The sequence below is a fragment of the Chaetodon auriga genome, chromosome 4 (genome assembly GCF_051107435.1).
Source record: "Chaetodon auriga isolate fChaAug3 chromosome 4, fChaAug3.hap1, whole genome shotgun sequence".
In the NCBI taxonomy this organism is placed as follows: domain Eukaryota; kingdom Metazoa; phylum Chordata; class Actinopteri; order Chaetodontiformes; family Chaetodontidae; genus Chaetodon; species Chaetodon auriga.
In genome coordinates this window covers 16,031,627-16,045,233 of record NC_135077.1, presented here as the reverse complement: position 1 = coordinate 16,045,233, position 13,607 = coordinate 16,031,627, and the positions used below count along the sequence as shown (strand labels likewise).

Here is a 13,607-nt window from a genome sequence, read left to right as displayed (position 1 = left end):
AAATCTTTATTAGCACTGATATGTTTGAACAACAAAAGTGAGACATCCTGAATAAGGCCTGTGAGTATTTGCACTATAGACCTTCATTAGAAATAACCTCAAAGGGCCCAGTGTTGTGTGTCAGAGGGGTTCAGTTTATCAGTATAACACCGATTTCTGAATCAAGCAGGTCACACAGAGGGTCCTGGTGTCTGATACTAGTCGTAGGCCCATCCAGTCCGGATCAAAGACGCCTAAAACTAATGACAAAAGCTGCTAATTTCCTCCGAGGCTGAGGGAGGGAGGCGATGGAGAGTCAGAGGGGGGTGGAGGTGGAGGTGGAGGCGGGGGGACGGCGGGTTGTAATAGGTTCTTGAAATTACGCTGATAATTAATTGTGCGAATTTGTTTCTATTAAATAAGAATAACACGTATACTGGAGAACTCAATTAGCGTTAATTAATCCTGCCACTAAAAACAGCGCAGATTGGAGGACTTTCTCTTCTTCTGTGGTTCTCTCCAACCTTAGGCTGTTTTTTCTTCACTCTTGGAGGTTAGGCAGCCATTGGACTCTCTCCTCTACTTTTTTTTTTTTCTTGCCTCCTCTTGAGAATTGGAAATGGGGGATGGAGACGGGGAATGTGGAAGGTGCTAAATTAGCTGGCTGATCCGCGCTCATTGCCGCATACACATCCCCCTATTACCGTGCCCCAGCGCCGCTTAATATTCCGGGCATGGCGGGCGCGTCTAGATAGCAGATTTATCAAATGGGAAAATGAATGTATGATGATCAGTTAAATTGAAAATCAGCGGCCGGGTGACAGGCCGCACTGACACCCCGGTAATTAGAAAGAAAAATGATGGCGTCCGAATGCATAATAGAGCAAAAACAATTTACGCTATCCCCCCACGCCGTAATGATCGCGCGTTCAAATTGAAAATTTCTCCCGGTTGAAATTGAATTCATAAAGTGTGATGCATGAGCGGCACGGACACAGCGGGAGGGCCCGCCCGGTCCAGGCTCCGAGTGATCGATTGGTCGTTTGTGTCGGTGCGACCAAAATACACCTCTCTCTCTCTCTCTCTCTCTCTCTCTCTCTCTCTCTCTCTCTCTCTCTCTCTCTCTCACCCTCTCTCACCCACTGACTCACCCTCATTCGCTCTGAGTTTACTCAGTGTTTCATGCTGTGGCCCCTAACTAGACAGACAGATATTTTTTGGGATTTAAAAACGGGCATACACAAAAAGTCGTATTTTTTCGTGCTTTGACACTTGGACTGCAGCTCAGTGATATGTTTATCCCTCTGAAAGGCGGTTTACAACTGAAATATGCACAAACGCAACTAAAATCATACGAGGTCTTCGTGAAAGCCTGTTTGTGGATCTGATTTACACCGTAAAAACCCTAATCTGCTGGATTATACCTCTAAATTTTCGTAGTGGGGTCATCATTATTTCCAAATGAATTAAAGCTTCAGGTGTGAAGGCTCTGCTGTAAACCCAGTGTGAAATAAACATGCTGCGGGCCGTTTACATTCACATGCTGGCGCTTCATTTTAAAACGGGTGAAAGCTCCTTGAGAAGGATCAGATATGTCGCCTCTGATTCTGGAGGTCTCTTCAATGGCCAAAGTTTTTAACAATAAAACGATAACGCTGTTATTCTGTTTATTTCTTAGCCTAATTATTTGGAAGAAAAATGTCCATATTGTACAGCACAGGCGCGTTTTGTCTCTCCACACATGCCCTCACACTACACACACACACACACACAGGCCTGCTGGAAAGGCCTCGCTGAAGCGAAATCAAACCTATATTTTCTAATTAATCGTACTCTTGAAACTAACCAATTATAATAAAGCGTTTCCCTCGCCAAAAAAGGGAATAAAAGTAGAAATTTCACAGAGCGCACGCGGAATGAACGATTTAATGTGATTGTTTCGGTCGAAGGGGACGTTTCCTGAGGCCTTATGGGAAAATAATGTCCTTATGAATTAAATAATAGGGTTATTACTTTCATTGATTTTAGCTGTCTGGGAATTTAGTGTTCAGCTTCGGTCTTAACCCGTCCTCCTCCTGCTGTTTTTCACTCCGGCTCCCTCCTCGTCCTCTTGTCTAATTATTTTCCTATAAGCCCCCGCTTCCTACAGCGCAAATAGCAGAGTCACTGAGCGAAAATTATGTAAATATTATTAAAGGGACTCAGGCACGGAAATTCATTTTAGGTCGGCGCAGCAAAGTAAAGCTCTGTCCCTCGGATCCCCCTCAATTTATTTGCAAATAAAGGCGAGGTGACCGGGAGGGATCAGGGATATTTAGCCGGGCTGTCAACACGGCTCCTCCGCGCGCCGGCTCGCCAGAATTAATGGTTTTAATAATTGGGATTTCAGTTTCCAGGGAATTGGTGGCGTTTACACTTCATAAGCTAAACACACTCTTTCCTAAACGGGCGCGCGCGCACGTCCAGTCAGTGCGCGCGCGCACACACCTGCACTTTTAGGAGAATCCGTCTTCTCTTGTGTCCCTTAACATCTCTAATTCAGCCATCCTTCACTTTCTCCCGCATTACTTTTTCTTTTCTTTTCTTTTCTTTTTTAGCTCAGCCAACAATTGGTCAAAAATATTATTAATGCAAGCCCGGCGCATCACTCGCCTCCCCTCTCCCTCTCCCTCTCCTATATCTTTATCTGTCTCCCCCCGAGGGACTCACGGTCCTATTAGAACAAATGACGAGGGGCCCAGGCGCTTTTGTAAAAAGGCGCAGGCAGGCGGGCGCGCGCCTGTCCTATTATGTGCGACACATGATCAATAGGGCGATAACGCGGCAACATCAATATAAGCGACAGAACAATGAGGGATATCATCGAACATCTATCTTAATATAGCCGACTACAAGGGCCGTCTGACAACCACGGCAGCTCATGAAAATTCCGCCCCACGAATCTACCACCATCTCCTCCTCCTCCTCCTCCTCGCGCTCAATAGACTATGCGCACTCAGGCACACGCGCGCACGCTTGCAAACACGCACACATACACGATGCAGCTGGCGCGGCTATTATTTTCCCATTTCAATTTGACACCCCTGCCTTTCATGCTAATTCTATTATTGTAGGAAGTTTATGTGATTCCATATCACTAGAAATCGGTAATGTCTAATAACCCTATGGGCTGAAAGGAGGGGAAAAAAACTGCCTCGAGACCCGCGGCAGCCAGTGGGAAAATAATTACTTTCATATCAAAACTCAGCAGGAGGCGCAGGGTCCTATAGCCCGCGGCCACTAACCTCATTCCAGCTCGGCCTTTCAAATGAATAAATTTGTTAAAGCAATAAATACAAACAGCCAGACGGACTTGAGCCCCAGCTCCGGCTCACTACACAGAGAAAAAGGAGGATTTATCTGCTGGAACACGACAAAACTCCAGCCGCCATGATCCAAGGTTCTGCCACACAGCAACCTCTTTTTTTTTTTTTTTTTTTACCTTTTCCCCCTGAACACGGACCTGGAAAGACAGTGATTCAATTTAAACAATAACTTTATTTATCAAAATGTTTACATATAAATATCATTTTCTCGTTTTTACAATATCTGAGGATTTTTGTTGTGTGTAAGATGTTTATTGTAGCCTAGTTTTTGTTACAGGTTGGTCAGCAAAAAAGAGAGAAGGAACCTGCTTCTATTGATGTTGAGGCCTAAAGCCTGAATATGAGGACAGCCACAGCTTTTTGGGGGCCATCTGGATTGATCACACATCATGATTAAAAAATAGATGAGAATTAAGTCTCCTGATTCCTGATATGTTTTAGAGTGTCTCAGCAGAGCTTTGGGAATGTTTGAATAGTCTGAGCGGTGTTCCTGGTCCTTTGTTTATGTTTGCTCCTTGCAAGTGTTAGTCCATATCGACATCCTCTCCATCTGTTCCGGGTGTTTCTTGACAGTCTGTGTTTGCCTTGAGATGCTCGGAGAGGTCTGGAGACGCTCGCTCCTCTCTTGCACCCTTCTCTTTTACACACAGCTCGGCAGCTTGGCAGCCATCGCTCGCTGCCTCCGTCCGAACTTTCAGACTCCTCTCCTCGCTAATGTCGCTGGACTGTGTGGAGCTCAGCCTGGCCAGAGCCGTCTGAGCCACGCTGTTTGGTGGAGGAGAAACAGGAAATCTTCCATTACTGCAGTCACCACCACACTCCTCCGTGTCTGGTCCATCCGCTCTATTGCTAATGTGATTGTGGTGATGCTGCGTCATATGCTCCATATGATCCGAGTTTAGAGGCTTTGTGACAAAGCCGGAGAGGTCAGGGGGAGCAGGGCTCCCTTCACTTGGCACACACCTCTGTCCCAGGCTGAGCCTGTTAATGCTGTTGTCCTGACATGGTGAGGCCTTCAGGGCTGTTTGGGGCACTAAAAAGCCCAAGGGCTGATGGGTAATGGGGTAAAGCAAGAAGTGACCTTTACCCACCAGTGTCCTCTGACTGGGCAACGAGGGAAAGTCCAGCTGAGATTTCCGTCGAGGCGTGGCGTCAGAGAGGAGGCTCTCCACGCTGAAAGGGTTGCGTTTCTGCAGGGCAGAGGACCTCGGGCCTCCAGGACTGGAGCTGTGCGTGCTGCCTGGAGAAACCTGCTCCGGTTCTCCTGTGGTTCTTTGGTTTTGGTGGTTTTGTAGTTGGCTGAAGTCGTGTCGTGTTTGGTCACAGCTGGATTCCGTTTGGTGTCCTCCTGCACCCTTTGTTGCTGGCAGTTCAATGTGAATAGTCCCACTAACGCTTGACGAGTGCTGCTCGCTGTCGGTGAACTGGGAGACCCCGCTGTCACTCTCCGAACCTCCAGGTGTGTGGAAGCTGTCACCTGCGAGGAGTTTGTTCTGGGACTTCAGCAGCTTCCTCTCCTGTTTCCGTTTCTTCTTCTCGTTACGCTCTTGCTCCCGGCGTGCGATCTCCTCGGGGTCCATGGGCTCACCGCTGCACGTGGTCGGGTGGGAGTTGTGAGCAGGCCGCCCCGGCCCTTTCTTTGTGTTCTCCTTCTTTCGCCATTTTGCACGACGGTTTTGGAACCAAACCTGTGCACACGCACAAAGACACACACATGAAGTGCACACATACACAGGTGGAAAATTGACACAAGAGATGATTTTTATCTGAAAATAGTTTCTGTCCATGTCAAACACCATCTCTGAGATCACATATTCATTCAGAATATCACATTTCATGTAATATTTGTTTTTACACTTTTGGCATTCAGGCTGAATTGAACTGATTAATGGATTGGTTGATTATTCTGGCCCACCAGATAATCGTCAACAATTTTGATAATCAATTAATTCATTCATCAAGGAAAAATGTCAGATTCATGTCAGATAGATTCCCCAATATGATGATTTTTGTGCTTTTTTTCATGATTTGCGTCAAAATAAATCAAATATCTTTGTGTTTTGAACTGTTGTTTGGACAAAAAAAAGCTAAATCCAGACCTCACCTTGGGCTCTGGGGGATTGTGATGAGCTTGTTACACTATTTCCTGACATTTTACAGACTAAATAGTCGTAAAAATAATGGATCAATTACTCTGCAAAGAACATAATTGCTTGCTGCAGCGTTAGATGGAACAACAATGCAACTTTAACAAAACAAGGCCTTTGTTTATTTTAGGCTGTACATGTTAACTTAAAAAACCTCCACAATCTGAGACAATCCAATATAATATCCCTGCGGTAAATGCCTCCTGTATGGACACTACCATGTTGACTGTCTGACAGCAGCTCTATCAGATGATTCGATTAAAATCTCTGGCTATTTTTTAAGGTTGAGTTTGGGGTCATTTTCTTGGATTGGAGTGTTCTTGATGATTTATCCCCCTTAAGGAAATAAACAGGCTACATTAGACAAAATGTCACTCATGGTGTGTGTTTAGACAACCCCAGACAACAGACCTCACACCTGCCATGATAATAAATCAGTGTCAAAGTGATTATCAGATAAGGACAAAACCATATTGCCTCCAAATCCAAACAAATACCACAAAGCTCTGGAAGAAGTGAAACCTTTGTCCTCTGCCTCTCTGCCTGCCTGTGTCTTTGTTTACTGCGGCTTTAAACATCTGAAGAGTACATTAGGTTAATGGGTCACAGAGGCGGACCAGCAGATGCACACATGTGCCGGTGTTAATTACCAATGAGTCTGTGTAATGGGCAACTCCGCCAATTACGTTTAATTGTACCGTAGCTAAATCAGCCATATCCCGTCTCTGTATATTCTTTCACACCCAGTCTCCGCTCATATGGGGCTTAACACTTGCACGGCAATCCCCGACTCTCCTCCCTCCGCACCGAGCCAAGAGAGGCAGCTTCCCCCGCCTGAGAGCTCTCACTGCCCGGCCTCTGGGCGCGCTCAGGGCCGTGTGTTCGGCGCTGATAACGCCAGGAGTTTAGCCTGCAGGAGCAGGATCCGCGAACATTGCATAATAAGGACGGGACACCAACATCATGTGCGACAATGGCGCTTCTTATGAATTGTTAATGTTGGTTATATCTTTCCCCCGCAAACCTGGTGATAAAGGAGCGTTAAGCAGCTTGAGGGAACAATAATCTGAGGTTTAGGAGCGAAATCCCCAAACAACATACAGCAACGGCGAGCTCTGCTTCTGTCCCGCTTTTACTCGATCCAGCCATGCATGAGAATTATATGGAGCTCATTTAGAAATACATGAATATACGTTAAATTACACAGAATATCACAAATGGATACACAGATTTTACACACAGTGCAAATAATACGCACTACAGCTGTGTTTTTCTTTTTATTATTATTATTATTATTATTATTATTATTATTATTATTATTATTATTACATTAAAGAAACCTCTAATCATGACTTTAACAAAATTTTATTTTGTATTTTCTTACTTTTCAGTAACTGCCTAAAAAGATCTCTTACACGCTGTTAAATCGTTATTATTCTGCTTCTTCTTCATCATCATCTTCTTAATATTATTATCATTAGCATTACTATTTTTTATCATCTTTATTATTATTATTATTATTAGTAGTAGTAGTAGTATTAATATTAGTAGTAGTAATAGTAGTAGCAGTAGTAGTTGTAGTATCAATAATAACATGATAAATTGTTTAAATATATTTTTGCCATTACAAAAATCATAATCATGAAATATCGTACTTTTACAATTGCTTTACATATTCAGTAATAATAATAATAATAATAGACATAATAATAATAATTAACAATAGCCTGAAAAAAAATAATAGAATAATAATAGGGTCTACTTTATCTTAAATTATTTTAAACCTCAAATTGAGCCACCTCAGTCTATATAATTTGGGGTACTTATGTGAATAAACTGTCAAATAGTTAGATGTTCAAAAAAACTGATGGCAAAGAAAGAATAATAGTTACCGTTTCCACCCCTGGGTTTGCTCAGTAAATAGCCTTGTTTTTATTAACCCATAAATCAATAGGTTGCCTCCATGCATAATTCAAAAGAGACTCTTTATTGATGCTCTGATAATTGACAAATAGCTATCTCAGTGTGGGACAGGCCTTCATGGGCATCACAAAAAACAAACGCCCCTCTCACATTTTCTTCATAATTGGATGTTTTGTGGATTTTCAGCCTGAGATCGGAATTTATTTGAAAGCTCAGCACCTCAAAATATCCGTTTCTCCTTCACCAACCAAATAAATGAATGAATGCGTCTAATACCACTGGACTCATTTCTCGGTGTCTTTACCTGAACCCTTGACTCCACGAGGTCAAGCCTGAGCGCGAGCGCCTCCCGCATGAACACATCCGGATAGTGACTCTCGTTGAAAGCCTTCTCGAGCTCCTCCAACTGCCACCCGGTGAAATTCGTCCTCGTGCGTCTCCGTTTACAACCGGGACTGTCCTTATCCGGGTCCCCAGAATCTGCATTGGTCGACGTGTGTGTATGTGTGTGTGTGTGTGTGTGTGTGTGTGTGTAGATGTGTGTGTGTTTGTGTGTGTAGATGTGTGTGTGTTTGTGTGTGTAGATGTGTGTGTGTTTATCCGTGTGTGTTCATGAGTGTGTGTGTGAGTGAGAGAGAGGAGAGACTGTCATGGCAGAATTTGCTTAAGCACCAGTTTAGTGTGAAACTGCCCGCTGCCACACCTTTTCTTTCTAATATGTTGTTGCTCGTGAACTCTGACACATCACGTCACAACCGTTAGGCCTAAAAGAAACTTAAATGTCATAATTGATATTCAAACGCGTATCCAATGATTGATCAATTCAGTTGTGACCCAAGAATTAGCGGCCAGTATCAGTGTCATCACGATTAATGGCAAGTTCTCACCTTTAGCTTCACACACAGTGCCGTTTTTACATAAAATTATTAATTATGAGCATGCACATAAACTTTTCAGCGTTTCTTTTTAAATTCACGGCGCTTCGCAACTTCTAAGCAACAAGGTTTTCCTCTGCAGACTGACTTTCTCGTTCAAATCTGTCCTTAAAATCTACAAAAGTGTATAATACAGCCACAAAGTCCACAACAAATCACCTTATTTAGCCTCGAAACAAACCACTGACGTCCTGTTAAAATGCATTGTTTTCACACTTGTTTATTAATGAGACACCAGACAAAAAGAGCCAGGCCTACCTGAGAGTTTGAACGGCTGGTTGTCGGACGAGAGCAGCGGGTTGGAGCTGACCACCGAGGCCGAGCAGGAGCCGTTAAGTAATCCGTCTATAGAGAAGGGGACGGCGGCCGAGGACTGGAGCTGGTGCCCGCCGGCGAGCTCGTAGACGTGCTGGTGATGGTGGTGGTGGTGGTGATGGGGACCGAGCGGGTACGGGAAGCCCACCAGCCCGCCCAAGGAGCCTCCGAACTGGGCGTGAGGATGCTCGAGGACCCGACTGTCCATGCTCGCCGGGGCTGCGGCGGGGCCGAAGTGAAGATGCAGAGGGAGGCAGTGTGGCTGAACATGCAGTCAAAAACAAAAGTCAGGGAGAGGAGGAAGAAGCTGCGAGGAAGAGGAGGTGGGGGAGAGAAGGGAACCCAGACGGCCGTCTCCCGCGGCCACGGTAGGCTACGGGCTGGAGGTGAGGCGGCGGAGACCGGGCTGTGCGAGGTATCTCACGTTTACGGTCCAGCCGAGATGTCAACCCTGCTCTTTCTCTCCGCGAGCCAGCTCATTAGGGCTCCTCCATCTGCTCGCGGGACCAATAAGAAACGTTAATCGCCCTGTGACGTCAGAGACGCGGTTAATGGAGTAACGGAAAGCAGAGCACGAGGGGAAAAGAGAAAGAGAGAGAGGACGCTTTTTTTCCCTTTCCAGATCGATCGCTAATTACACCTGGCGCGGTCTTTTAATTCAGCCCTGTCAAAACAATGAGGCCGAGGCTAAGCCGGCGCGTGGAAACAGCCAAGTGATTGATAGGCCGACTCCATTAAATTCTCAGGAATATAACCTGCACGTTTTCTATATTTCTTACGCGACAACACGTTTTCTCCTAACTAACTTTTTAAAACAATCAGTCTTTCCCCTCCGTCTCCCCTCGCGTAGCTCGTGCGTGCGCGCGCGCTCCCACATCATGCGTGTGTAAGTGTTTTATAGGGGCATTCAGGGCCAGATTGATCCAATAACAGCGCCTTTATCATCCCCCCTTTTCCTGAGCTGTCACATCGCATTTTAGACTACAAGCCTCTCTCCATCTCCCAGGCACACCCTCCACCTCCACACACACACACACACACACACACACACACACACACACACACACACACACACACACACACACCGTCTTACCACAGCCAAACTCCGCATCATTATCTCGATTTTTCACCCGAACAGCTTACACCGATGTTAGTTGTAAATGACGACCAGAGTGGGTAGTACATGATGTGATGTTTCCTAGAATTCAATACTCACATGTGCAGGCGCCATTCAGCCTTAAATTGTGTATGAATCGTTACAGGACACTATTGGACAGCTTTTTGCTTTAGTTTAGTGATGCTTTTTTAACCATTGAGTCTAATATTTTTGCTGGTTTCCACATAAATAAATAAATAAATAAATAAATAAAAATATAATATAATATAGAAAAAGAACAAGAACAGCCTGAGGTCTTGGAATGTTTTTAGTTATAATTAGCCTAATATTGATAAAAACACAAAAGAAAAACAACAACAAACTTGTAAATACGTAGTCTATATAATTAGTATATATGATGTAATATATGTAAACGTAACACAGGATACCCATTAAGTGAAAGTTAAGTTAACCAAACAATCTCACCTCAAGGTTTGGAGCTCTTCTGGAGTTTTCATTCTTGTCTCATGACAACTGTGCGAACTCCACCTGCTGATGGAGATCAAAAACAGCTACTGTGGATCTGTGGGTGAGGTTGTTTTGTCATCTACCGTTTCAAAAGTCAAGAATACACTTTAATAAAACTCAATTATTAACTATCAGACACCCTAAACAAATGCACAGACTCCACCAGTGACTTTCGGTAAAATGCAAAGCTCTACTCCTCCACCAGTAGGTGGAAGTAGAGAGTAATGTAAATTAACTAAAATACAATATATAATGTATTAAGGTTGATGAAATGTTTTATATGCTGTCCATTATGATCCATAAGTCAAACTACACCTGCTTCATTTTTACATGAATCAAGCAGTTACAGCTTTTTCCGAAAAAAAAAAACAAATAAAAGATTGACGACTAAAAGAACAACAATGTAATTGTTGTAGAGACCTAAAAACTGAAGAAATGTAGCTACAACACTGATCCCATGTTTGATCTGTCAGAAGCAAAAATAGTGCTGTTTTACATTTGCTAAAATTCTTCCCTGATTGATTTTATATTGACGCTTTCTATATTTATGTGTAACTTCACACTATAATTATATGCTCTTTCATACACCGCCTGGAAAACTGAATCATTATAGACCTGCATCTACACACAGTCTTTCAATCACTGCGTGAAAATAACCTGGGCTGCAGGTAAAATTTTGCAGCTAAATCATCTTAAGGTTACATTACACAGGTTTGCAAACATGAAACTTTGTTGAGCTCTGTGTTGAACTAGATTCTGGGCTCACTCACACACAATATTACAGCAAACATGGATGCCATATACAAAAAACGTGGTACATTTGAGGGGTGTACAGGACAGATTTTACAGTAGAAACAGGTTCTACAAAGACTCGCCTGTCATGTATCTGATGTAGCTTCTGGATGCTCCACCTTTAGTAGCAGCACCTGAGGTTAAGGACATTTGAAGTCAGGTTTGTGCTCGTCCATGTGTTGTACCTCTTCTTTGAATCTTGATCTCCATGAATGAAATCAACCACACAATGGATGCCAAGCCTCACATGAAACAAAATCAGTGGTGGTGAACAAAAAGAGCACAAAAAAAAATACCTTTTCCGTGGCAGCTTTTATACTTGTAGTTACTACAGTTACACATAATACCCTTCTCCGTGTAGGCTGGCGGAGCTGTTTACATGCATTTTCGTAGTCCAGAGTCACATGAGCCGCTCTGTGAGGACTGTTGAGCTGAATGCTAACATTTCATGCTAAAGCAGAGGAGCTCAGAATGATAACGCTAACATGCTAAAGTGTGACAGTGTTTACCACGTTCACCATCTTAGTTTAGCATGTTTAGTCAGTTAGCACTAAAAGTACAGCTGAGGAACATCGTTCATTTTGCAACCGAAGAACTGGGTAGATTAAACTTTTGACCAGACGATGGTGCCGGTTGAAGAGCTAAAGGATCGCTAACGCTGATGCAGTTGATCCTGTGGGGGACTTGAATTTCATGGTAGTCCACCCAACAGTCAAGACATTTCACTCAAAACCACAAGTGTCAATCTCATAGCTTTCATTGCAATCAATCCTCTGGAGACCATGAATGACTGTATAACATTTTGTCCCGATTCATCCAGTATATATTGAGACCATCTGGCATTGCTATCTGTAGAGCCACGCTGCTAGCATGGCTAAAAACACAACTGAAGAATTAAAGGTGTACCATGCAGGAACTGTTGGATACTGTTTGTGAACAGTTTTTAGCACTGTGCCAATTTCAAAGCTTCCTCTTGGATGTTTGGTTGTTAGGGTCTGCACCTGATTGCTAACTTTCCCAACCTCACCTGTGCGCTGCTATTGGCTCAGGGCTACATAGCATTTGCCCAAGGTTGCAGCCCAGAAACGTTGACCACAGCGAAATAAGAGGAAAATAAGCACCATCACACACTTCTAGTGCCTCATAACTGATGGTTGAGAGGGATTTCCTTTATATATGAATCTATACATTGTTTTTTCTTCTAAAAATCCTGCACAGCATACCTTAGATAATGCCATAAAGGGAAATGTGGTTGGTTCTCCAGAAATGAAGTTTAAAACTTAAAACTACTTTTTTTTTCCTGTTAAACAATAGAAACCGCCCCTTTCCACATCCCAACAAAGCAATTTTCACAAAACCGAATACAGCATGTGCTGTGAGTAATATGTGGTATCTGTCTGGTCCAGATTAAAAAAAAGAAAAGATAATTGCAATTAAAATTTCAAGTTATCCTATTAAGTTGAGGGTCTTGTCTAATGTAGGGGAAATGGTCCTCGAATTGAAGTATGCATTGGAAAATGAAAAGGTTCTGAAATTTACAATCACGGCGCAGGCCAGGAGCAACTGGGTGTCCAGGTGGACATCTTTGGGGAAGTGATGGAGGGAGAGAGAGAGAAAGATTATACATATAAATTGTAAACGGTGTCGCAGGGGCCAAATCTTGCCCGAGGCGGTGACTGCTTCATTTTGTGTTAAATTTCTTGACAGAAAGCCACCCGCGTGCTGGTGAATACTGAATGGTAATCAGAGCTGGTTGAATAAGTGCCTCTCCCTCCCTCTTCCATTACTGTGAATTAATTCGACTTTATTTATCCAATTTCTGGAGCTGACAGAATGTTAATTTGAGTTGAGATTTCTCTCTGCTGTTATGCCTGTGACCCGTAGCCCTGGGATTGGCGTGTTGTAATAACCTGAATCTTTCACCAGAAGCTCCGATAATTGTTACCTTATTAGCATGTAAATTGTTTAATTAATATTATTATGAAGAACCATATAATCCCTCAGTTACTTGACCCCGAGTCCACACACGAGCAGGCTTTCTGCATTTCAATGTCTAGTTTTTAAATGGACTCTTTAATGTTGGCTGGTCGTCGGGCTGTTATAAACCCCTTTTCCCCCAATCTTAGTGCAACTTTGAACAGCTTGAGAGGTGCTTTTGATGTCACCCCTTTGCTATCTCTCTCTTCTGCTCTCTCTATCCCCTTTTTATTTCTCTGCTGCTCTTTCTGATGTGTATTTATTTCCCTGCTGCCATTTTTGAACATCAAAACCCAACGCCTTCTTGTCATTTGCTTATAAGAGCGCTTTTTTTTTTTTTTTTTTAAAGCCCCCCCTCCCTCCACTTTTCCCAGTGGCTGTGCGAGCCAAACACATGCAGCGCTCGATGAAAAGCAGCCCTTGACATGAGGTCCTAAGAGACCGCAGCATTTAAATTCGCTTTTCTTCCTTCCTCCTTTTTTTTTTGCTGGGCACGAGTGACATTGTCAGATGCTAGCTTTAATTAATTTGATAATAAGATGGGCGACTC

The 13,607-nt window shown here is 43.5% G+C and overlaps 1 protein-coding gene across 1 annotated transcript; it reads right to left on the bottom strand.

The window, feature by feature from the left end:
- Positions 1-3,496: 3,496 nt before the first annotated feature.
- LOC143319409 (homeobox protein unc-4 homolog) lies at positions 3,497-9,622 on the bottom strand. Its single transcript, XM_076728377.1, has 3 exons — positions 8,608-9,622; positions 7,719-7,894; positions 3,497-5,032 (listed from the first exon to the last, which is right to left on the bottom strand). The coding sequence occupies exons 1-3, from the start codon at positions 8,870-8,872 to the stop codon at positions 3,869-3,871; spliced, it is 1,605 nt and encodes a 534-aa protein (XP_076584492.1). The 5' UTR covers positions 8,873-9,622; the 3' UTR covers positions 3,497-3,868.
- Between the last annotated feature and the right edge of the window lie 3,985 nt (positions 9,623-13,607).

Bases quoted from the DNA above. Each gene is read 5' to 3' on its own strand.
- LOC143319409 (XM_076728377.1), bottom strand. From the start codon at position 8,872: ATGGACAGTCGGGTCCTCGAGCATCCTCACGCCCAGTTCGGAGGCTCC. The intron at 7,895-8,607 runs GTAGGCCTGGCT...CGACCAATGCAG, and splicing joins CCAGCCGTTCAAACTCTCAG to ATTCTGGGGACCCGGATAAG. The intron at 5,033-7,718 runs GTAAAGACACCG...GCGTGTGCACAG, and splicing joins TCGTGGAGTCAAGGGTTCAG to GTTTGGTTCCAAAACCGTCG.